The sequence below is a fragment of the Pan troglodytes genome, chromosome 3, assembly GCF_028858775.2.
Source record: "Pan troglodytes isolate AG18354 chromosome 3, NHGRI_mPanTro3-v2.0_pri, whole genome shotgun sequence".
NCBI lineage: Eukaryota > Metazoa > Chordata > Mammalia > Primates > Hominidae > Pan > Pan troglodytes.
Window position 1 is genome coordinate 94,814,290 of NC_072401.2, and position 27,224 is coordinate 94,841,513.

General features: G+C 34.3%; 1 protein-coding gene across 3 annotated transcripts in view; it reads left to right on the forward strand.

The window, feature by feature from the left end:
• GRID2 (glutamate ionotropic receptor delta type subunit 2) overlaps positions 1 to 27,224 on the forward strand; it is a 1,611,884-nt gene that overhangs the window by 1,254,524 nt on the left and 330,136 nt on the right. For all 3 annotated transcript variants that reach the window (XM_054682694.2, XM_054682695.2, NM_001164703.1), the window contains 1 exon segment: positions 10,030 to 10,227. In XM_054682694.2, the coding sequence (XP_054538669.1) occupies positions 10,030 to 10,227 (198 nt within the window).

Sequence of the window (27,224 nt, forward strand, 5' to 3'; positions counted from 1 at the left end):
CTCTCCTTGCCTACCCCCCTAACAGGCCCCAGTGTGTGATGTTCCCCTCCCTGTGTCCATGTGTTCCCATTGTTCAACTCCCACTTATGAGTGAGAACATGAAGTGTTTGGTTGTCTGTTCATTTGTTAGTTTGCTGAGAATGATGGCTTCCAGCTTCATCCATGTCCCTGCAAAGGACATGATCTCATTCTTTGCTATGGCTGCACAGTATTCCACGATGTGTAAGTGCCACATTCTCTTTATTCAGTATATCATTGATGGGCATTTGGGTTGGTTCCAAGTCTTTGCTATTGTAAATAGTGCTGCAGTAAACATCTGTGTGTATGTGTCTTTATAGTAGAATGATTTATAATCCTATGGGTAAATACCCAGTAATGAGATTGCTGGGTCAAATGGTATTTCTGGTTCTAGATCCTTGAGGAATCGCCACACTGCCTTCCACAATGGTTGAACTAATTTACACTCCCACCAACAGTGTAAAAGCGTTCCTATTTCTTCACAGCCTTGCCAGCATCTGCTGCTTCCCAGCTTTTTAGTAATCACCATTCTGACTGGTGTGAGATAATATCTCATTGTGGTTTTGATTCGCATTGCTCTAATGATCAGTGAATGTTGAGCTTCTTTTCATATGTTTATTGGTCACATATATGTTTTCTTTATAGAAGTGTCTGTTCATATCCTTCGCCCACTTTTTTATGGAGTTGAGGCTTTCACTTTTTTATTGTGAATTTGTTTTCTGGAAAACTTTTACCAATTTTAATTCACATAAGTAGTGCATGAGAAAGTCTACTTTCTCACATGCTTGCTGATAAATGTTAACATTCATTTTTATCCTTGCCAGTCAGATAAGCAATAAATTAAATAGTTCTTGTTATTTTAATTTGTATTCCCCAAAGGTATGTTAAGAGAGCAAAACAATAAATAATTCACCCTCAATGGTTGCTGTTAAACTTTGTCTTTTTAAAATTTAAGCTTTAAAGATTATGACTTTAATTATTTTTTCTTCTAATAAATAATATTTCTCTTCTAAATAATTCTAAGTCACAATTATGTAGGGATAAAAAAGAAAGTATACATTTTAATGCTTTCCTCCATTAAATTTGAATGTGTATTAATTTTGTATTCAGTGCTGCAGGTTTTTACAGAATACTGTCTTTTGTTCCATATTGAACATTCACCTTGAGGACTTTAGTCTATTGATTGAAAGCTTTAGTTCATCTAATAGAATTATTATGACACATACTCCAACTAAAAATCAGTCAAGGACAGTCCCAGAAGTTAATACTCTTCCAAAGACTGATGCCTCCACTGAGCACCTCTAGGAAGTATGAGATGGTGTTGCATCACTTCTCACTAAGTTCTTATAACCCCACATCCAATATATCAACAAATTTCATCAGCTCTACCTTCAAAAATTACCTAGAATCCAATTATGTCTTATTAAATCCATTTTACTGCCAAGTCACTTCTGATTTATTGCAAAAGACTCCTAATTGATCTCCCAGCTTCTTCACTTGCCTCTTCCAGTCTATTGTCAATAGTAACTGTCAACTGTCTAGTAAACTGTGAAAATATATCTGATCATGTCTCTCCTCTGCTCAGAGCCCATCTGGCTTCCTATCTCAGTCAAAGTAACAGCTGACATCATCATAGTGGCCTAAAGACTCTAGTGAAGCTCTGCCCCATCCAAATACATTGCCTCTCAGATATTTCCTAATATCTGGCTCTAGCTTCCTTGGTCCTAGCCACGCTAGTGTCTCTTCTGTCTCTTAAACAAGTCAGAGACTCTTAACTGCTGTATTTATACTTACTCTTTCTTCTGTCTGAATGCTGTTTCTACAGAGGTGCTTTCTAATTGAAGGTACAATCATTTCTCACATATGCCTTCTTCTCATTATTTGTTTAATTTCTCTTCACAGCACCTATCATCACCATCTGACATTATATATATATATATGTATATATATATATATATATATTTCCTTTTTTGTTTGTTGTCTGTCACTCCCACTAAAATGTAGGTCTAGAAGAATAGAAATGTTTGTTTGTTGTTTGTTTTGTTCACTGCTGTATTCTTAGTGTGTGCCTGGCATTAACACTCTTTTGAATGACTGAATAAATATCTGAATTTCTGCTATTTCCCTATAAGTAATATTATTTTGGATAGAAATGCCACTAATCCTTAAACATTTTCAAGTTTTATATGGTTTTTATCTTTAATATTTGTGTGGCTTTCTGCTACATTCCAATATTTAATTAGCTTTAGTTTACATTTATTAAATGCTTCTATATCCAGATAATGTCATATCATAAGTTTCAGTTGACATTTATTAACATTACTATTTTTTATAATATTTTAACAGAAATATGATTCATCAACTCCAGTGTTTGTAAATATCATCACCATTCTGAAGTCAAATGTTGCCAAAGTCTTCCGTTAAATAGTTGCAGACTTCTCTCATTTGGTACAGCCAGTCACTCCTTACAGCTGCAATATGTTATATCTCGAATGTATTTCTTGATAGCTTTCTTTAAGATAACTGCACTTGCAAAGTTCTCTGTACCTAGAAAACTTTCAACAAATATTTAGAGAATATAATTTACTCATGCATGTGGATAGACACATGTAAGATTCACTTAAGTGTCAAATTTACTAATATAATGAAAACTTGGACCAAACAAGCAACAAAAAATATTATCCAGCACTCATACTCAAAACGCAGTCTGAGAGTTTGGTATTTTTCAGTTCTTAAAGGTTGATCATGTGGTTCATAAAATCTTAGTCTCCAAAATGTATTTTCAAATGAATGTCAGGCAGAACCAACAAGTGAGAACTAGGGTACTTAGGATTATTGTAATTGCCTAATGTGTTTGGTGACCTTGTATTCCCACTTACAGCAACTTATGCTTCTTTCAAATTCTTTTGTACAAAAAAAATTGCCTTGTCCACTCTCCACTTAGCCTTTAAGTCACTAAGATGTGACTATTTCATTAGTTGAAAGCAATGTCTAAAATAAAATATTTTATTTTAAAAATCAATCATCTTGCATAATAATAGCTTTAACTTTATGCTCAATTTAAAATATTTGTATTTAAATAATTGCTTGCAGAATAGAAATAGAAATGATATATAAGATAATATAGAAGATGTAAGGATTTAAGAAGTTAGGATGACTAAGTATTTGTATTTACTTTTATCATTTGTAATTGTATCTTATTGTCTGGTAAAAACATTTAAGGAAAGATTAAATCTAAGTTTAATGTATTATTTATAAACATTTGCTCCTTCATAAAATCTTCCTGCAATCCCTCTTTTTAAAAATGTTTTCATTGCATATCCCGATGATCTGCTTTTCTTCTCTCCATGAAACTCAGATACTAGTTTTCTTTACAACACCTGGATTGTTTCTTCCTCTCCTGCTGTTCCTTATTTTGCTTTTCTATTCTGGTGTCTTGATATCTCCTTTTAACAAATTACATACCATTGGCCTTCCTAACTTGTGAACATTTCTAATACTCACATATGCTCTATAAAAAAAATGAGGTTTTTCCAAGAGGAACAATGGCCATTAATTCTGCATATATCAAAATGGAATGTGTCATCTTTGAACAAAATATAAGCTCACACCATGCATAAAGACAACTATTGTTTGCTTCATCCAGGAGTATGTTTTAGGGAAAAAATATTTTAAACAAGCCATTAAGAAATAGTCTCTTTTTTCTTTAATGTCTTTGAGCTACATATGTGAGCAGAATTATAAAGAATTTCCAGTGACTCATTCTTAGTTTTGGCCTTCCTGGCATTCTGTAGTCGTGCATATTAAAACCTCTAAACAGCTCTCAGTAAAGCCTTGGCAGTAGAGCTTGTAGCTTGTACCTATCAAAAATGTCAGATGCTTTTTTCCAACGCCATCACTAGCAAACAATATTACTTAGTTATTAACATATAGGAATTAACGGCAAAATCTGCAAGTTGCAAACAGTGTTGTAAATCAACTAAGCATTTATCATGAGATTTTTTAAGTGACTGAATACAGATTCAGAATCATGAAGTTATTATCTAATAACCCAACAAGTGACGTGAATAAATCCTTGCTAATACGAAAATTATCAGCCACTGAAACACCCTTTTCTACAAGCAGGTCTGTGGATCCTCATGCTAATGTACTTAGATTGATAAACCACAGACATTCTCTGAAAGCTTCGTTTGTTCCAGTTGCTGAGGCTTGTGCTTAGAGCATCTGTCATGCAAATGATCAGCAAATCATAATCTGTAATTTGTTTTCATTTAATAGGCAGACAGGTTTTCACCAATTTAGACTCAAGTCCTATTAATACTCTTTGAAACTAATTGCTGGAAAATGAATTTTAATGACAGGATTTTATCATTTATTATTTTCCCTTCTGTCCCTATAAAGGAAGACTCAAAGCCATCTACTTACACTTTGAAAATATATGTTAAATAGGCACAAGCCATAATCTCCTGTCATCTGGGCTATTGCAAAGGACCCCTAATCCCCTCTCTTGTAATAATCCATTCTACACTCTACTCTTAAAATTACTTTCTTACTATCCCATTTCCCTTCCACAAAAGCTTCAATTCCCTGTCAAGTAAATAGCAGACACTTTAATATGGCTTCGTTGCCCTCCATTATCTGTTTGCAGTTTACATATTTTTATCCTTATTTGATATCGCAATATAACATGTATACAGAAAAAAGCATGAAATATTAATTAATAAATAGTAAAGTAACATCCAGAAAACACTACTCAGAGCAAAAAGCAGACGATTGTCATTACCACAGAAACCACCTCCCCAGTGCATCTTTCTGATCCGACCCTTCCCAGCATCCCAGAGTCTAACCACCCAGAGATAATCACTTCCTCTATTTTCTTTAGATTGTCTCCAGCTACGTGTGAATTCTTAAATAATATGGTCAATTTACCCATTTTTGAATGTTATGTAAATGGAATCAAAATCTGCTTTCTTTGGCTATTGCTTTTTTCACTCAAATTATTCTCTTAAACATTCATTCATTTTAGGGTACAGCTTCAGTTGACTTCAATTTTAAGCTGTTTAGTATTCCACTGCATCAATGTACCACAATATATTTATCTTTTCCATGTTGATGGGCACTTGGATTTTTAGATTGTTTCCACATTTGAGCTATTACAGACAAGGGTGCTATGAGCATTCTTGGATGTATAGTTTGGTGCCCAGTATTCTTTTGTATTCATACCTAAGGAGTGGAATTTCTAGGACTTAGCCATGCATATTCATACTAGATAAATATTGATGTAATACATAAAACCAAGTAATACTAACTTGTATATAAGTAGCTCTGTATGCTACTAGACAAGTCAAAATATTTTTCAAAATGGTTGTAAATTTATATATCGAGCAGGAGTGAATGCTATTCACTCCTACTTCTATTTCGACTTCTAGAAATAGGAGCACTTCTATTTCTTTATATGCTTGACAGTACTTGGGATTATCAGACTACCTCACTTTCTGTTCCTCCTCTATTTATTCTTGCTTTGGGATTTTCTATCCTCTTGTTTATTCTTCCTTCACCCTGGATATTAATTCTGACCTATTGCAATTCATGAATTCTTTCTTCATCTGTTTCTAATCTATTAATGACTCAGTCATATGTTAACTTTGGTAATTGTCTTTTCTAATTCTCAAATTTGTTTAGTTCTTTTTCAACTGCGTAACAACACTCTTTTGTAGTTTCCAGTTTCCTGCCAATTAAAAAAGCATTGCCCTTCATTTCTTCAAACACAATAAACATAATATTTCCAATATGCATCAGAAAATTCTAGTATCTAAATTCTTGAGAGATCAATTTCTGTTCCTTGTTTCTTCTGCAGGTTCTATTATTGAAGAATTATTATGTTGGTGCAAAAGTAACTGAGGTTTCTACCATTACTTTTAATGGCAAACACCACAATTACTTTTACACCAATCTAATATTTCTTTTCACCACATTTCTTTGATTTTTGTTTGGACATCGTATTCAAAAATTATTTGAAGGAATCATGTTACACCTAAAGTAATATTACCTTTTTCTAGAGAGGATTGTGTTTTTCTCTGTCAGGAATCTGGAGCCTCCATCAGTGTACCACCATAAATTGTGTTAAAATTTGAGATTAAACTATGCAGTCCTGGATTTTAATCCATAGGTGGAAAAAAATAGAGCGTCAAAGAGGTAAGCTTCAATTAAGACAGATTATGATGCCTCCTTCTTCTGTAACATATTGTGTGACTTTGAGTTGAGATTCTTCCTAACTTTTCTGATCTATTAAAAAAGATATAGCTGGTAATCCCCAAAATCATGATTTTCCTTTTTTTACAGTTTCTACTGTATTTCTTTGTTGTCCTGTCAGTACCAGTTATGGTGTGTGTTGCTTTTTCTTTCTTTATATTTTTGTTGAGCACAGTGATTGAGTACATGCCCCACTAATAAGGTATAATTATTTTGAGAGTAATATCCATGACTTAATACCATATCTCTCACTATATTGAGTGTAGTACCTTGATGCAGTAGCTAGCTGCTCAGTGAATGTTAAATGGATAAATCAATGACTGAATAAATTTTAGAGATAGGTACATAGATAAAAGTGATCAAAACAAGCTAAGTATTACTGCAGAGAAGGAACAAGTATCTTTTCTATTATAGTTCCCAAAGCTTCAACCAAATTTATTTTGCTATGTTTACCTGTCCAATATATTGGCTGGTTGTACTCATACAGTACTAGTCTGAGCTAGAATTTATGAGTAATGGTCCAAATCCGTAATAGAGCTTAAAAATAAAGCTTTAAAAACATTGATCCAGATGAAGAATGATAGGATGCAATGAAAGTATATTTAGGGCATAAAATTTAAAAGGTATGTTATCAATAATTCATTTTGAAAGCCCCCTTAATATAGCCATTTCTATTCTGTATCTTTAACCAGTTATAGGTGACATTGCTAGGAACAGATTTTGACAGAAGACTTGTGCAAGGGATCTGTTTGCCTAGAGATTTACTTAAAAGGTAGAATTAAAGTCATTTCAAGAAAGAAATTTAACATATGAAGAAAATATAACCATTTAGTACACTAAATAATTGGTCTAGATAGTTATGAGTTAAAAATGAAAAAGAAGTAATAGTTTTTAGCAACATATACATTGGGACAGTATTTTTGCCACATCTATCATTTACCTATGCAATAATTAAATTCATACTTTTTTAAGTGTCATATCGAAGAGTGTTATTCAACTTCCTGGTGATTAAATCACTGATAAACATAGCCAATTTTTTTTGGTTTTGAAGGTCCTGAAAAACAGAGAATGCATATGACTTCCAAATATTGGTAGAAGAGCCAGTCAAATAATATCTTCCATGAATCCTCTTACAATTAATTTGCTGATTGATAGATGTTCAAAATCTAGAAATGAATGAGTTGCATGTAAGGAAATCAGTACATGCTTCTGCTGCCATCATATATCACAATACAAGCATTAAAGGCTATATTAATTATAGAACTTTATGATCTTATTTACATGGTCTGTGAATTTGATCTTTATTTTGGAATTCCTTTAATCCATTCTGATTCTAATCACCTCAGGACCAACTTTAGTGTATTTGTACAAGGCGTAATCATTGGCTAGCTCTATAAGTTGTCCAAACAACCAAATGAGATGTTGCAAATTCTGCCAATTGTCTAAAGTTTTATTATGTACTTTAAGTATATGAATATTTGGAATATCAAGATGTGTTGTATTTTACCAATAATATTAAAGGTTTGCTTGTTCACTTTTCACTTGTATTATGATGTCATTTAAACAAGTCAGTATTATTAGAAATCTGATTCATTCTGAAAACCTCTCATCTACTGATCTAATGATCTTCAATATTCATTAACATGAAATATTCCTATAATAGGAAAAAAATCGGTACCTTAACAAAAAATATGGAAATTTATTTATTTGTTTATTTATTATTTTTACTTATTTATTTATCTATTTATTTATTTATGTTTTTGAGACAGTCTCACTCTGTTGCCCAGGCTGGAGTGCAATGGTGTGATCTCGGCTCACTGCAAGCTCTGCCTCCCAGGTTCACACCATTCTCCGGCTGCAGCCTCCCAAGTAGCTGGGACTACAGGCGCCTGCCACCACACCCAGCTACTTTTTTGTATTTTTAGTAGAGACGGGGTTTCACCATGTTAGCCAGGATGGTCTCAATCTCCTGACCTCGTGATCCGCCCACTTCGGTCTCCCAAAGTGCTGGGATATTTCTTTCTTTCTTTCTTACATTCTAGAGCCTTGGCGAGTTGGCCCAAGTGTTGTACAGCATTTTTGGTGTCAGGGACATAGACTTCTCTCCTTTCTCTGCTGTGTGTAGTCTCAGATAGTTACCAGAGCACCAGCCATTGTATGTTCTTTCTAGTTTTCAGGTAGCAGAAAGAATAAGAAATGTTGCACAAACCACCCTGTTTACATCACGTTGGCCAGAATTAGTCACATGGCCATGAAGCAAGCCACTTTGCCTGAAGTAGGACTACAGATTGTCTTTATTCTCCATAGTGGTAAAATATAAAAAAATATAATTAGAGAAGAAGAGAACTCCTCTGGAGGACAACCAGCAGTAACCTACTCTACTAACTGTCCATTTACTAGTTCATTTTGCTCTAAGATAACATATAAACAGTGAAACTAAAATATGTCTTCAAAATTAGAAAATGTAAGTACCTTAGATAACCAAGATTAAAGAAATATTACAAATACCACAATATCAACATAGTTATAGATGAACATCAAACTTAGTACTGATTTTCTGAATATCCAAAATGAAAAGAAATACCTCAATAATTGGTTACATTGTTTTTATCATTTTGAAAAAGGCACTACTGAGGCAAATGAAGCTCTTTGACCCTGAACAATTACAAAATTTATCTCATAGCAATTTTTAGGGAGAAAATTGTATATTATAGTTGACAATATTCCTATAACAGGTGCAGTGATTTTATAAGCTACTTACAGTGTCTTTGAATAAAAGCCAAAATGAAAGCATTATGAAGGCTGTTTTGTGAATCTCTGAGGAAAAATCATTAAAAAAAAAAAAAAAAACCTTTGGGTATTCTGGCTTATATACAAGGAGAAATTTTAGCCTGCCCAGAGGGCTGGATGGACTACATACACCATGAATGGTTATCTGTAAATATTACTGTTGCTGAAAGATTTCTGAACAAATGTAGAAAATTAAGGAATAGATTATCTAATTTTCTGTAGTCTGCCAGCATGTTTCAAATCAATCGAGCTTTCTTAACACCAGGTGTTCTCAGAAGTGAAAGGGGCCTATTTGTTAGCTTTAAAAAGACAAAAATGGGAAAAGATAAAAGAGGTGGAAGCAGAAACCAATTTGCTAAATTTACTAAATTAGACAGTTTATTGAAAAGGTAAGTGAATTTCTCATATCAGTCATAAAGAAGCTATTTTTCCAATGAAATGTGTGTTTATATCAAAGTCACAAAATTACTTAGTGAATAACTCCCAGTAAATGCGATATTATTAATTTCAGCTAAATTATATGTTCTTAGAATTTTTTTATCTTTTCAGATTGTTTTATGTAGATTATAGCTGTTAAAATTTTATTGGATGTAATTTACATGGTTTACAAACAATAAATTCCTGAGAATAGATACGATAAATTTATAGTTTGTTGAATGATTTATTATTAAGGAGTCTCAGATTGGTCCTCCGAGGACAGGGAAAATAAATTCATGGACCCTAAGTTTTTTAGTTACTTTTATCTAATTTTTGATATGGTAATAATTAAAAGGGAGATGATAAGAAATTGAATGATTAAGCATTGTTAAATAATATGATGCGTTAATAATGCATAAGTTGTATTCCTGAGTTGATTCTTTCAAAGTATAAAGCAATTTTTAGATTTAATCAAAACTCTTTAAAGAATTAATCTTTGCTTTTAGGGAGCACTATAGATTGACATCAGAAATTTCTCTTATTTCCATGTAGGAAGAACCTTTTGTGATGGTCTCTGAAAATGTCTTGGGTAAGCCGAAGAAATACCAGGGCTTCTCCATTGATGTTTTGGATGCCTTATCTAACTACCTGGGTTTTAACTACGAAATTTACGTAGCACCGGATCACAAATATGGAAGCCCACAAGAAGATGGGACATGGAATGGCTTGGTAGGAGAACTTGTCTTTAAGGTAAGAATTACTTTATTTATTTGTCTCATACTTAAAGGTTCAATTATTTGTCTCATACCTAAAGGTTCAACAGTAACACCTTGAAGCTGATTTCATATAAAATAAGTGTGATGTATTTAGGTTGGTTAAGCATTAGGTGATGGAATTGAGTACAAAAGTCTCACTCAATACTATTTTATGAACTTTGTGGAAAGAAAAGTAGTTGACAAAATAAACCTAAATGTTAAAATATATCCTGTAATAGAAAAGGGTTTAGAAGAAGACCTTTTCTTTGCTCAACTTATACCCCAAAAACAGTAAGAGTATATGATACGTGATGAAATCACAATGTAAGTTACACATGCAATTTGTACTATTTTTTTTCTTTCTTTCTTTTTTTTTTTTTTTTTTTTGAGACAGAGTCTCACTCTGTCCTCCAGGCTGGAGTGCAGTGGCTGGATCTCGGCTCACTGCAAGCTCCGCCTCCTAGCTTCGCGCCATTCTCCTGCCTCAGCATCCCGAGTAGCTGGACTACAGGCGCCCGCCCCCACGCCCAGCTAATTTTTTTGTATTTTTAGTAGAGACGGGGTTTCACCATGTTAGCCAGGATGGACTATTGTTTTCTTTTTAAAAATGTGATGTTACTGGAAAAAATTAAAACATTCACTGCTTAGAAACTAATCATTTCATTCTGTAATCTAATCAAGATAGGTATGTACATATGTATGTATTTTTCTTTGTTCTTTCAATTCTCAGAAAGGTGTTTAAAACCTCTATGTCTTTCTTTAGTCCTGTCAGAATCTGCTTCAGTTTTTTGAGGCTCTGTTATTAGGCACATAGACATTTATAATTATTACATTTTCCTGATAAATTATTGAACAGTTGGGTTTAGGTTTATAACTTACTGTTTGGTTTATATGTATACTATTTTTTTCTCTGTTGCTTCTTTTCTTGTTTTTCTTGGGGTTAATTAAATATATTTCAGTATTTGATTTTATTGCTCTTACTGCCTTTTTAGTTGTCTCCCTTTGTATTTTTGTTCGTGGTTAGTCTAAAGGTCATAATATGCCTTCTTAACTTACTACATTCTATCTTAAGTTAATATTGTACTACTTCACATAAAAAGTAATAAATTTTCAGCAATATAATTTTATTTGTACTCACTCCTTTTTGATATTGTGGTCACATATTTATATTTTATTAACCTCATACCAAATATCATAGTTTTTTATTTAAATATTTATTGTCTTTTAAAGGTACAGAAAGAAAAAAAAAGACAGTTGCTGGGATATAATCACTTATCTACCGTGTCTGGGGCTCTTTATTCCTTACATATATTTGAGCTCCCATTTGGTATAATTTACCTTCAACCTGAAGAACTTTCTTTAGAGTGTCTTGAAGTGCAGGGCTATGTAGGTAGCATATACTCTCAACATTTGTTTACCTTGAAATGTCTTTTTTAACCCTCATTTCAAAATGATATTCTTACTGGATATCAAACTCTGAATTTACAGGGTTTTTTAATGTTCATCATTTTAAAGTTGTGATTCTATCAGTTTTGCCATATATTATTTCTGATGAGAAATTAGCCATCATCTGTATCCTTATTCTTTATATGTAGTATATTTTTGTATGTGTTAGTGGCCATTTTACAACTTTCTCTTTATTTTTTGGTGTTTAGAAATTTAATTATGATGTTCTAGATATGATTTTCTTTGCATTTATTGTGCTGAGAGTTCACTAAACTTCTGGGATAGGTTACATTTAGTAAATATAGAGAATTATTTCTTCAATTTTTTTACCTTCTTTCCTTTCTCTTCTTGATTTGAGGCTCAGAGAATATTCAAGTTAGATCACTTAATGTTGTCTCCTAAGTCACTGAGGCCTTGCTTGTTTTATTAAGATATTTTTACTCCCTGACCTTCAGATTTGACAATTTGTCTTGATCTGCCTTCAAGTTTACTGATATTCTGCCACCTTCAAATTTTTGTTAAGTCCTTTCAGTAGCTTTTTCATTCTAGATTGCTTATTTTTTCTTTCCAGAATTTCAATTTTTTGAAATAATTTTTACTTTTCTGCTGAGATTTCCTATCTTTTTATCAGTTATGACTTTCTTTTCTTAAAAGTTCATGATCACATTTATAATGGCTTCTTTAAAGTCCTTGTTTGCTAAAATTTCAACATCTTATCATCTCAGAATACATTTTCCTGGTTCCTCACATTTCTGGTTACATTTGATTATATATTGGACTTTGTGGTTGATACATTGTTAAGACTTGGGATTATGTCTCTGAAATTGTATATTCTGAAAAGGATTGATTTTTGCTTCAGTGGATAGTTAAATCACTATCTGTTCTCTTGAATTTGTGGAGATTTAGCTTTAAACATTGTTAAGGCAGGTCTATTTGATGTAATCTTAGTCCCTAGGGCAAATCCCTTGGTTTTCGTAGTCCACATATTTCTAAGATATAACCTTCTGGAGTTTCTGGGGAAAGCCTGTGGTTCTCCTCAAGCCCTTCTGACTTAAAGGAACTCAAAATTCAATCTGTATATTCCCTGTCATAGGCAACAGTTGTAATCCCCTCTTTAGCACGTTTAGCCTTCTAGCCATTACTCTTTGCTAATTTTCCTAGGATCTCTCCCATATATGTGCAGTTTAGGGGTCAGCTAAGGATTTTAGAAAGTTTATACACAGATTTTGGGGCTCACTCCTCTGTGGCATCCTCCTTCTTGTGTTTCCCTTTTCAATTTCTGGCAACCCTAGCTGATTCAAACTCCATCCTCTGACAAGTTAGTTAATAAGACTGACTTTCTACTTGAGCTCTGTCCACCCCATCCCCGCTGAACTGAAGTGGGTCCTCAATGACTAAGCCTAATAAAGGAGGGCTCTACCCCGTGCAGTTATTATTTTCAAGGGTACCCTGCAGTTTCTGCCTGCTTTGGGTTGCTCTCCAGTCTTTTCTATATATTTTTTTCAATTTGATCCTGAATTTTTAATTTTTATTCTGATAGGGCTAGTCCAATAAAAGCTAGTACATCATTGCTAGAATTGGAATAATTTCTCAAATGCTTTAAAGTACTCAGAAGGCTAAAGGATCTAACCTAAATTGTTTGTAAGGAATGGAGAAGAGTAGAAATAAAAGGTTTCTTAAGGCAGTGGTAGGGAAAATAATAAAGCTATTTCTATATTCTATAAAATCCTAATGAATTTGGTCTATTTAATACATAAGTTACATATAGAATTTTATTGCAAAGCATTAATATCATTATTTTTAATACGAAATGGGCAATCATCAGTCCTCTTCCTTCTTATTAAAACCGTGCCCCTTCATCTTCTATTCTTTTAAAAGTCACAAATTCAGTGTTCTACCTTTATCTTTCTAAGGGCTGTTTCCTGATCTGAACCCAGATTAGCAATTATGTTAAAATTAGTGTAAAGAAAAGGCATTATACAAATTTATTCTATATAGATAGTGGTTAAAATCCTTAATGAGTTATTATGCTAATAAACTACACTTGCTAGATGCAAATTAAACATAAAAAGCATTCAAATTAGTATGTTGATGTTGTTTTTAATTTGTTTTATGTGCTTACACTAGTTAGTTTAATTTTGGAGACTTACTTTTTCACCTATAAAAATGAGGAGTCCAAGTATGTTAATGGTAAGATCACTTCCAAATACTATGTTTTGAAAATATAAGTTTATCATATAGCAATCATACACAAGAAATAGAATGTTCTTCATAAACAATCAATTTCACTGTATTATTTGCAGGTAAGAGCATGTCATTATTGTATGATAATTTATAGTTTAGAGGGAGTCCTTTTGCAAATAAAAAATTGAGGCTTAAAGAAGCGGACATATGATTTTTAGACAGAAAAAATATAAAATTATTCATTGGAACTAGGTTTTTATTTTGTTCAAGCGGATATTTAGTCACTCTGACTAGGCTTCAGGAAAACTATTAAGCAGGTGGAGGAGAAGAAACCTACAAAAAAGACTTAGTTGGAGTAGATAGAGAGATTAAAAGAAAATTGAGAAAATGGGTTGTCATGAATGCCAACAGAAAATAACATTTCAAGAAGGAAAGAGCAGTCAACATTAGAAAATGACTATCAAGTTAAGGGTACACAACATTCCCTTAACTGTATTCTGACTGTTATCAGTAGAGATGTAAGTTATAATTTTTAACAATTACAAATGTTAATTCAATTACATAATGATACTTTAATAAAATACCATAAAATAATTTAGCTTTCCAAGAAAATTCATCATATTCAAACTTTATGAGGTGTATTTACCCCTATAAACCAAAATTACACCGTTGAAATGGCATAAAAATGTTATGATGGAGCTCCAGAAAAGCAAGCTTATTATTGTTATTATACCTTCTGATAATATACATACTTTTGTGAATCTAAGTATATTTTAAATAAATGTTGCCACTAAATATCTCTGTACAAGACAGTAAGAATTTTAAAATTAACAGGATTAACTCATGTGTGCCTTTCTAAGGGGCTACCAAACTTAAAAGAATGTTTCACATAGTGCAATTATATATATCATAATGATTATGCACAAACCATCACATTAAAGAAGAGTCAAAGAAGAAATGTTGGAAAGTGAGCTCTGAATTCATATGATTATTCCACAGTGATTAGATCTCATGTTAGAGAGCTTTCTCATTAAAACCAGAAGTCAGTGGTCCAGTACATACATACTTTTAAGAGAGGAAAATGCAGTCAGAAAGAGAGAGAAAATGATTGATATGATGTACATATGGAGTCTATTTAAAAACTAATAATATAGTAAAGTCTCCTCAAGTCCTTCTCTGCCTCACTACTCTTATAATTTTCTGCAATTAATGTGTTCTTAAAATTTATGAAAACACAAATCTGGCCAAAAGATATGAAACAGATAAATGAGAGATATCTTCTGCCTAGTACAGGAGAAATATTTAAGGGTGAGTTAATGTCACTGAGAAATTATTTTCTCCTAGTTTAGAAGGGAAGAGAGGCCCACAGAGAACTTTACATAAGAAATAAAAAGTATATCAAGTTTAGGATAGAAGTACCAAAAAAATTAAAAACAAAGGTAACTCTGAATTAGATACAGTTGGATGTTTGATGATATAGTTTCTTCTTTGGCTGGCTTTCAAGTCAGAAGCTTTTTAAGTGGAGTATTTAGGGGTATTAGAAGACTTTCCAAGGGCAAGCCAGTATATTCAGCACAGAAAAATTTCAAGGTGTTGAGTGACATTTTGAAATAGAAACTAAAAACTTCCTTTTTCATATATTAATTTGTTTGGAAAAGATTTCTATAAAGTAAAAAAATACAGAAATTAAATCTTAATGCTAAACTCTACCTCATTTAAACCATAATTAGTACTGACCCATGGATATCTAAATTATTTTTTTAAAAGGCTCTATCCATAACATTGTAAGCTGCATTTGTAGTAAAACTTCATTTTTATAGACACTGAATCCATAGATCGTATACTAATCGAATCATGACTCAATTCAGAAAAAAAGATTTTATACCTAAAACTTTATAGTCACTGGTTATTTAAAAAGGATTGTAATTTTAATTTGTATGTATATGTTTGATGCAAAAATACTTTGGTGATCAAGAAAAGACTTTCAAACACACATTTCTATTGTATTTGAATTACAATTGTGTGAGGGTGGGGCGGAATATAAATATAGTTCAAGCATAAAATAAAATGATATAAATATTCTACCTATTAAAGCATGAGGTCAAATCACTATGATATTTAGATTCTAACAGATATATTTTTAAAAGTGACTTGACAATATTATTTTAAGTTATCAATATTTACAACACAATATACATATGTCAGTGCCGACGCCCACTCAGGAAAATGAAAACCATTCCTAAAATTTTGAAAAGAGGAGAATTTAATATTGTGGGTTGATCACAAAGGTGCTAGAAGGAATCAAAGAGCAAAGGATGAACAGAGTAGGACATTGGAAAAGCAAAAAGAAAAAGTAAAACACAGATATCAAGTGTTACTGATGTGTCAGTTGATTGTATCTGCCAGACATATGCCCCTTGATCAGACCTGGAATTGCCAAAAAGTTGCTGCCCATGCCCTAGCTGCTGGGATCAAGAATCGCCTACTGCCACTGCTGCTGCAGCCACTGAAATAACCATTTAAAGCAGACGGCTCTTCTCTTTCTTTTTCTGTCTGATATCTTCAGTGGTTTCCCTCGGGTGGAAATTATGGAGAAGCCAGATGGCAAAGGAGCCTGGGAAATCTGGTTTGCAGATTCCCATCCCTATAAGGCTCACAGTATATAGCAGAGTAGAAAATGGTATGTATGGGTTTAAGAGAAAACAGGTAATGATCAGTACTGTCTGCAAATTGCGCCCTTTACAATTTTCTAAATGATTGCAAAATTAATATGTCAATTATAAATGTAGAGAGATACATACTTAAAAAATTCCTTTGGGGTTTATATGAAGAAAAAAGCTTGATGGTTATTACAATGGAAGATTTATTTTATATAAAGAACATGACTGGTAGTTTTAGATTTAAAAATAATCTGTTCCTTCAGCCTAATTTTACCTGAGCGTTTCCACCACCTGGAAATTAAATCTCTTCATGCTAACTGATTATCAAATGCTAAATTATATGACAATAATTTTACTCCCCAAGGAAAATAGATCCAACAGTGGAAGAAAGCCAGAACCCAGGAAAATGGAAAAAAAGGAGGAATAAGTGGACTAAATTATAAATCTGTAAAATTAGGATAAAGTACGATACTTAGCATGTAAGTATTAATAGTGATGTTTCCATGTTAAAATATAGCACCATTGAGAGTCCTATCTCTCAATTTCTAAACTTCTAGTATAACACTAGGCTTTTTTTGTCACTGCGCCCACCCACGTGGTTTCATGAGAGTAAAGAATGTTTTTGAAAGCAGACATATAATATTGGAGTATAATAAGATACTATTTAGTAATTATAATGCCAATAATGTCATTTTCTGAGTAAGGAAATGCTCCCAAGACTAAACAGAGTAAATCAGCTGCTTGGGACTACACAGCTTTCCTAATTTTTATGGTTGACACAAAGTTTGGCAATTCTTTAGTTTTACTAGGTAAATGAATTTCTATGATGGGTATTTTAGTTCATCAATGCATTAACAATAGAAAGCATATATTTACCGGGAGGCTATATAAATATTTTATTTTATTATTTTATTTATTTATTTAGAGATGGAGTCCCACTCTGTTGCCCAGGCTGGAGTTCAGTGGCGCAATCTCGGCTTGCTGCAACCTCCGCCTCCTGGGTTCAAGCGACTCTCCTGCCTCAGCCTCCCAAGTAGCTGTGATTACACGCACCCACCACCATACCCGGCTAATTTTTGTATTTTTAGTAGAGACGGGGTTTCGCCATGTTGGCCAGGATGGTCCTGAACTCCTGACCTCAGGTGATCTGCCCGCCTCAGCATCCTAAACTGCTAGAATTACTGGCATGAGCCACTGCGCCCTGCCTATAAATATTTCAAAACATATGCCACTTAACATGTGTTAATCACATGCCATGGTCAAAGTGCTATCGAGGGATGCAAGTGTGAATAAGACATAGACATTGATCATGAAAACATTTTGTTGATGGTCTCTATGTGCTATGCACTGTGCTAGGCACTGGAGATACAAAGATAAATAAAACATGGTTCTTGCCCTTGAAGAGATCTTGTCTTAATGAGAAACACAGAGGTTAAACTAGACACTTATAATACAATGCACTAGGTGCAATGATAGAGAAGCACTAAGAAAGCAACAAGGAAGGTAGAGTAAAGGTAAATTTCCTGAAGGAGGAGAAATATAGCCTGATGACAAAATAACAGGTAGTAATTACCTAGGTAAAGAGGGATTGGCAGAAAGTGAAGGACGTCTACTGACAGACACAAGAGTAGAAGTAAAGGTAGAAAGGTTAGAAACAGCATGGAAAGCAGGCCAAAATTTATGAGAATTTTGCAGCTCTCCAAGCAAAAAGTGATGAGAATCTATCCTACCATACTAATGTTGTGAAGAGAATGAAAGACAGGAAATCAGAGATAAAAAGGAGGTAGGATAAACAGAATTTATTGGCTAAAGTGAGGAGAAGGGAGAAGTCTGGAATAATTCATCGGTTCATAGTACAAATACATAAAAGGGTGGTTGTGTAACTAATTGGGACAGAGATTGCTGAAAAAGATTTAGAGGAGGAGGACAGTTTAGAATAGGGTGAGTTGGATATGTAGCATTCTGAAGCTCACTGTGAAAGTGCCATAGGAGGTATACATTTGGGAGTCAGCAACCTGTGGGTGGTAGTTGAAATCATGAAAGTACATCAGATTGCCAAAAAGAACACATGGAGTAAGAGGATCACTGGGCTAATCTTAGGATGAAACCCAGAGAAAGCTGTCACTTAAGAATTGACAAAATAAGAAGAATTTATGGAAAAAAATAAGAAAGTTTCAAAAAATAAGCTATGACTAGCAATGTCAGAACTATTTGAGATGTTGATGATAAGAACTGCCAAATGTTCACTAGATTGGCCATTTGGGAGTTGTTGGTTACCCAAGCCAGAACTCTTTTGGTAGCATAGTGGGAGAAAAAGCCAGACTGCAAAAGATGATGGAAAAACTTGGATGTGAAAAGGTGAAAATGACATGCATATGTATTATTTTTTCAGAAATTTTAGATGGAGAGGGGAAGAAAGAGATAATAATTGGAAGGGTCATTGGTTTTGGTAGAGTTTTTGTTTGTTTTTGAGTTAAAACAGAGACTTGAGTAAAATTATAAGCTAAGGAAGAAAAAGAAAGAAGGAAAATGTAATATAAGAAAGTCAGTTAATATGTGAAGGATAAATATCCTGGAACAGATTCAACTCCATCAAAAATGATTAAACTGAAAATTGATTTTAATGAGGTAAAGATGTTACTTTGATACTGAATATAATATAATGAGAATGTGTATGTTAATAATAGATAGGCAAGAGAATGGAAAATTGACAAAGATACTTTCTTATTCCTTCAAATTTATTGATAAAAATTGGAGATTAAGTATGTTGACAGTGATGGGGACATGTATTATGTAACAGTCTACAGGAGTGTGGTGAAGATTGAAATAGACATTGAGGAAAGGGAAAGTGACTGCTAAATCAGAACAGATAAAAGAATAGATCAGTGGCACTAAAGACTGAGTGGAGGTTTATATGAAACTGACACTTTTTTATTGCTGCTAGTTTACACAACAGTGTGACTTTCTTCAGCTGAGATTGAGTGCCCAAGTCTAGGAGCAGAGATGAAAATGTTCATATCAAGGTTGAGACACGGTGGATAAACTTGGTAAGGGAATTAAATGAGATGAAAGAAGAGCTAAAATTATTAAGGAAGCATAGCCATGATCAGAGACATAAACTTGGATAAAATTCTGGAAATGTTAATTAGAAGATCAAATGAAGTTGAAAAACAGGTGAAGTATGAGTGAAGAAATGAAAGAGTAGGTTAGAAAGACATAACCAGAGACTGAAATACGAAAGTTCTAGAATTTGACCTTGAGGTTCATGGCAGAGTGTTAGAGAAAACGAAAGAAATGAGTTTAAAATAGCTCAAAATGGAGTGAGGGAGGGAGGGATGAATAGATGAAGCATAGGGGATTTTCAGGGCAATAAAACTATTTTGGATGATACTGTAATGATGGATACACTGCTGACATTATACACTTGTCAAAACCCATAGAAAGAATGAACTCTAATGTAAACTGTACACCCTAGTTAATAATCATGTATTGATATTGGTTCATTGGCCAGGCAAGGTGGCTCATGCCTGTAATCCCAACACTTTGGGAGGCCAAGATGGGAGGATCCCTTGAGGCCAGGAGTTTGACACCAATCTGAGCAACATAGAGAGACCTCCACCTCTAAAAAAATAAACATTAAAAAAAATTAGCTAGACATGGTGGTGCATGGTTCTAGTCCGAGCTGTTGAGGAGGCTGAGGTGGGAGGATCCCTTTAGCTCAAGAGTTTGAGGCTGCAGTGAGCTGTGATAGCACCACCGCACTCTAGCCTGGATGACAGAGTGAGATCCGTCTCCAATAACGATTGTAAGGTTCATTAACTGTAACAAATGTACCTCACCAATGCAACATAGTAATAATAGGGTAAATTATTCACACTTCCTGCTCAATTTTTCTGAAAACCTAAAACTGCTTTAGAAAATAAAATCTATCTGAATCATGACCCAAAATGATTGTTGTAAGGAATATCTACATTGATTCTGAAATCTATTAGGAGGTTGGTCAGTTTTTGTGTGAAGAGAAACATTTAGCCAGGTCTCAAAGTTTTCAGAGAAGGAGAAGAAGATGCTATTGTGAGGTTTGTCTGGTGGAGGTGATGAGACCTCAGAAAGCACATGTAATTGACAACATAAAACAAAACAAAACAAGAATGGAGATAGCATGAATAGAGTCTCATTAATAAATAACAAAAAACAGGTTCCTTGAGTATCTAAGAAAGGCAAAATTCCATGGCCTCTAATAAATAGTGAAAATGATGGAAGAGAATTCCCACGCCATGTCAGCTCAAAACAACTATATTTTTTGCCCAAGCCATGCTCAAGCTCTTGCTCTTTTTCTGTGCCTCCTGTGCTCATCCCCACTCCTATTGTCTAGGATCCTGCACACTGGGTTATTGATGTAGCTAGTCATGACACTTGGCTGATGGAGTTCATTTCAATACCCTAGTAGCTAATGTCAATAGAGCTTTCATTGATTTTCCAGTGTCCTTTAATTCGTTAGGTATTGACCTTTTATTTAAATCCCACATGACCATTCCAAACATTTTCCACACTTTTCAAGCCTCAATTTCTAGTCCCTTCATTTTTTACACCCTTGTCATGTTCAGTTGTTAAACTCTATGGTTTACTGCAAAAGCTGTGAGAATCTAGCGTAAGTCCCTTGTGTTCTTGATATTCAACCTCAAAATCCTTCCATGATTCTCTCATCTTTAGCGACATCAAAGGCATTAGTTATGGATACTGTTGACACATTTAATACCCATGTGAGCCTAAAAGAGTTTTGAATCCTCTCTGAGTCACAATGTCCACATCAGTGGAATGAAGCTATTGTGAAGATGAACCAAGAAAATGAATTCAAGAATGTGTTGCAGGAAAAACAAATAGATCTTGTTGTATTTGTTGACTCAGACAGATTGGTAAAACTTCCTCAGGTTCTGTGTTTTAAAAATGTAACAGATCCAACACATATTTGGAAGGTAGACTGATAGGATTTGCTGTGGGGAAGTGAGAGAAAGACCAAAGCCGAGAATAATGGTTTCCAGCTTCATCCATGTCCCTAAGGAGATATACCTAATGTAAATGTCGAGTTAATGGTTGCAGCACACCAACATGGCACATGTATACATATGTAACAAACCTGCACATTGTGCACATGTACCCTAGAACTTAAAGTATAATAAAAATATATAAAAAAAATTTTAAAAAGACCAAAGCCAACAATCTCTTCTAAACTCATCCCTTTTTAATTTTGTCTTTTCAGCCACAGCAGCAGAAAACGAAAACAAAAACAAAAAAAACAGCCTTTATTTCCATTTTCCCCAGCTCCACTCACTATCTTGTTCCTAGCCACAATTATCTCTTCTCTGGATTGTAGCTGTAGAGGTCCAATTACTCTCCCTTTCCACTCTTGACTGCCTTCAATATACTTTAACACAGCAGCCAGAGTGATCCAGTCATTTTCCTGCTAGAAGACTTTTGATGGGTTTCCATCCCACTCAGAGTAAAAACTGTCCTTAAAATTGTCTACATAATCTGCCCAATCAATTCCCTTTGTGATCTCTTTATCTCTCCCTCTGTCACCATGCTCCAAGCTTATGGTACCCCTTGTACTTCCTTATACTCATTGAACTTGGCCTTTTCAATTTCTGTCTCTCCTATCTGCCTAAAATGATATTTCTCTGTCCACCTCATTTTTTTTTCAGCATTTGCTTAAAGCTTATTAGAGAGGACTGCCATTGCCACCCTCTTCAAAAGAACAACTTCCATCCTTTGTACTACCTATCTCTCTTATTCTGTTTTATTGTTTTTTATAACACTTACAATTATTTTATTATGTACTGACTTGTTCATTTGTCTTCCTCTGGTAAAATGTAAGCTGAAGTTGGTCTGAGATTTCATATATTTGGTTTACTACTGAAGCCTCAATATCTAGAAAATATTTGTACATAAAAGAATGAATGGTGGCCACATGGCATACATTAGGTAATAACACTCCCCTAATTAATAACCATTCAATGGGATCTCATTGCTCTTTAATAAAATCAATTAACCTACTATAGCCTACTAAATTTGGACTTTATATAAAATGTTTTTATCTTTGTTGAAAGACTACACTTTGAGCTTTTGTTCCTATTATTTTAAATATTTTGTCCATTAATTAAACAGCTTGTTATATTCAGCTACTCTCACTGTACTTCAAGTTAATTGAGAATGGTACCATTTATTGGCACAGAAGAAACGAATGAAGGAAATATTTGGCCAGGAGTTGCAGAATGTGGAATCAAAACTACTATTTTAGAAATCAGTAATAATACCCAGATGCTATTCTAAAGCTTTACAGGTATTGACTCCTTACATGCTCTTACTAATTTGATGAAATAGATAGTTAATATGCCCATTATGTAGATTTAAGACATCAAGGCTTAGAGAATTTAAATACCTTGCTCAAGGTCACATAGCCAATAACTGGAAGAACCAGGATATTAGCTTAAATTGTTTGATTCCATTCTCTTAACAACTATGGATATACCTCTTTGGAGCTATCCAAATGGAAAATGAAATAAGTAATCTGATATATGAGTCTGGAGTTCGGGTAAGGATATGGAATGGACGCATGCATTTGAGGCCAGTCTGCATATAGATGAAGTTTAAATTGCCCCTCTACCTTTCTTTATCCCTACTTCTCTTTTATTTTCAGTCTCTTTCAAATTCTTTGCTCCTTCCCCATTTCTTAAAAAAGGTATTCTCTATCTTGAAAATAACCTGCTCATGTATTCTAAGCTAAATTAATTAGGTGTCTTTGGTTGCAAATGACAATCCAGTTGAAGTGAAAAGATAATTTAATTCTCACAAAACTGGCCTATTCAGGGATGAGATCCAGGCTCCTTTCATCAGGCTTTGGTATCGCTTGCTCCATCTCTCAGCTGTGATTTTTTTGTGTGTGTGTTGCCCCAGTTCTCAGGCAGGCTCTCCTCTCTTGGCAGTAAAGTGACTTTTAGTAGCTCTTAGGCTTAGATTTCATCCTCTTATCTATCCCAATATAAACATGGATTCTCTTTTACCTGCAGTTCCAATACAGAGCCTCAGCTTTAACATTCACTGGCTCTGACTATGAAGTATTGTGTTCAAGAGGAGGCAGTGCTCTCAATGCCAGGCCTACACCACTTGCCCAGGTGGAGCACTGAGAGTAGGGGTAGCTACACGCAAAACACCTAGAGCAAGCCTCGGGGAGTAGTGAATCCCAAGGAAAAGTAGGATGCTGTTATCAGAGGAAGGGGAAGTAGATACCAAACAGGAAAAACAAAAGATATCCTTCAGGGGCTTAAAAACAATAGAATAAGTTACAGGAAACTATCAATAGTTACATGTACACAAAAATTTAAATCGACAGTAATACAAAATCATAATGAACTAAATTAAACTACAAACAAAATGCTAGAAAATATTTGTAAGAGTGTAATGGTGACTTGTTTGTGTCACCGCTTCACTGCTACATGAAGTAAAAATCAACAAGAAAATACTAAGACCCCACTGGATAGATATAAAAGATACGAACTTAGAGTTTCAAAAGGAGAAACTAGTAGGCAGTATAAATCCGAAAGCAAATATATTGCAATGGAGAAGGGCAGTTAATAATTTTTTAGAAAGTTAAGTTTATGAAATATGATTGATATATATTTTATTTTACAAAATAATGTAAATGTGTTATATATGCTTGGAATTATTTTATATGTTGTATTTCATAATAAAGTAGAACATCACCAGAATTTGATGACGTACTTGTCATCAATAATAGATTTGACAACACTGCAATTAACACAAAACCCACAAGGAATTTAAAAGCATAGCTTGAAACTGACCAAATAACAACTATACTAGCACTGATATAGAGCTTACTTATTCCTGACACAGTCTCACATACTATGTATTTATTACCTCTCAGTACTCACAATGATAAGTACTACTATTATCTCAATATTGTAGATGATGAAACAGAGAGAGGTGAAGTAACTTGCCCATAGTCACATAGCCAAGTTGTAGAGAATTAATTATTCAAATTTAGGAAGTCTGGCTCCAGCATCCAAGTGCTTAACTCCTTTACCAGTTTCCAGAGAAAAACAGAGTTTTAATATAAGTTTTGTCTGCAAAGCATTTAAATAAACCCAGTTACATGTCAGTGAGAAAAACAATACTCAAACAGTTCAGAGCTGTTTTTTTTAAACCTGCATATTTGAAGAAGGTTCAGATAGGAGTTCAGACAGAGTATGAGTAGAAGACAAAACATAAGATTACATAGAGAAAGATTTGGGGTGAGATGTAAAAGATTTGCATTTCTAAACTTCTCGAAATTCACACTTCTTTCTCAAACACCTGTGTCTTCTTTCCATAAAAAATTAAAACTTTTAGAAAGGACTGCAATATACTCTACAGTCTATATCTCACTTCCCTCTTGCATTTAATCACACTCCATTTAGATGACATTCAGCTTTAATCTGCCTAGACTGCCCATACTCACTTCATTTCTCAACCCTAGCTAAACTTGCACTTTGTCCCATAAAGCTTTCAAACTATTCCCATGTCTTAGTAATCTCGTCCTCTGAGAACACCTATTCCACTTCTTTTCAAATTACTTTTGTGTAATGTTACACATCTATCTATATATATCTACATCTATATCTATAAATGGGCATATATACAATCTCAGGAAGAGAGAACGAGAGAGATGGGGGGAGAGAGAGACCTTCTTTTTGCATAGTCCCTGTTTTGGAAATCAGAAGACTAAGGTTATGTTTACTTTGTATGCCAAGCACACAGCAGAATGCCCTAAATTCATCCATTTATCGGCACATGTTTTTGAATGCATGTTGTATTCTGGGCACTGTGCCTGGCATCATAGATACAAAGGAGTGGAAGATACTGTTCCTCGGCCTTCAAAGATCTCTAAGTGCACACGAAAAACAAATGTGTAGATAAATAATTAAAACACAGTGTGAAAAATGCCATAGGGTAATACATACAGGGTGCCATGGCAACCCAGGGGCCGAATGGCAGCTTCTGCCTGGGGAGTTGAAAAGATTTCACAGAAGAAGAGAAATTTAAGCTAGGTCTTCAGATGAGTAGGAGTATAAGAGGCAACAATAGGGATAATTATAAAAGCATGTTTGCCTTGATAAATAGTTTGCACTTTATCATTTAGCCAGTACAAATTATAAAAGAGTTTTACAAAAGAGAAAAATGTGATTTAACTTACGTTTAAGAAAGATAGCTGAGGTAGGCCTGAGAATGCATTGGAGTGAGGAAGAGAAAAAAACAAATGGCTTTTTCAACAATCTAGGGAGGAATAATGGAATGTCTACATTAAAACAACAGTAACAGGAGACTAACAAAAAGAATGAGTCTGAGGAAAGTTAATATTCTTTATTTTATCTTATTATTATTATACTTTAAGTTTTAGGGTACATGTGCACAATGTGCAGGTTTGTTACATATGTATACATGTGCCATGTTGGTGTGCTGCACCCATTAACTTGTCATTTAGCATTAGGTATATCTCCTAATGCTATCCCTCCCCCCATCCCCCACCCCACAACAGTCCCCGGAGTGTGATGTTCCCCTTCCCGTGTCCATGTGTTCTCATTGTTCAATTCCCACCTATGAGTGAGAATATGCAGTGTTTGGTTTTTTGTCCTTGTGATAGTTTGCTGAGAATGATGGTTTCCAGTTTCATTCATGTCCCTACAAAGGACATGAACTCATCCTTTTTTATGGCTGCATAGTATTCCATGGTGTATATGTGCCACATTTTCTTAATCCAGTCTATCGTTGTTGGACATTTGGGTTGGTTCCAAGTCTTTGCTATTGTGAATAGTGCCGCTATAAACATATGTGTGCATGTGTCTTTGTAGCAGCATGATTTACAATCCTTTGGGTATATACCCAGTAATGTGATGGCTGGGTCAAATGGTATTTCTAGTTCTAGATCCCTGAGGAATCGTCACACTGACTTCCACATTCTATGGCATAATAATAGAAATTGATAACTTGGAGGAGAAAAGAAGGAAGGGTTGAGACTTGGTGAGAAATTTAGCCGAGGAAAATGAGCAGATGGACACTCCACAACAAAAATAGGGGATGCAGAAGGAAGAGCAGATTGGAAAAGGGCAACAGGGACACAGAATTTGGCTATAGGCATTTTGATTTTGTGGTACCTGAGGAACATTCTCATGGAATTGTCTAGGAACAATTAGTCAGTGAGCATCTGGAACCCAAGTGAATAATGTTGAGAATTTCTAAAAGTTTAGGAAACATAGGTATTTCCATCACTTCCATTATAAAAACTTCATTGAGAATGTTGGATTAATAGGAAGATCATGCACAGAATGATTATTTAAGGTCCTAAATTGTTCCACCTGAGCATGGGTAAGGAGAACAGGTGTTAATTATTTTTGCTGCGAGGGGAAATAATTTAAAAACTAGAGGGAGGAGAGGGTTAACTTTGGGAAGAGAGTTCAGAGAACCTGAGAATGTGATGAGTTGTCCCCTTTTCCACCCACACTGGAGAGGGGCATGCCAGGGGCAGTTGGGATGGATCAGGCATTCTTCCCATAAAGTCGAGCCTATCTCTCTATGCCAGCAGAACATGCTGCAGGGAGGCACAATTCCCACCATTCTGACCCACCATTTCCTAGGTAGTCAAACTTAGGGT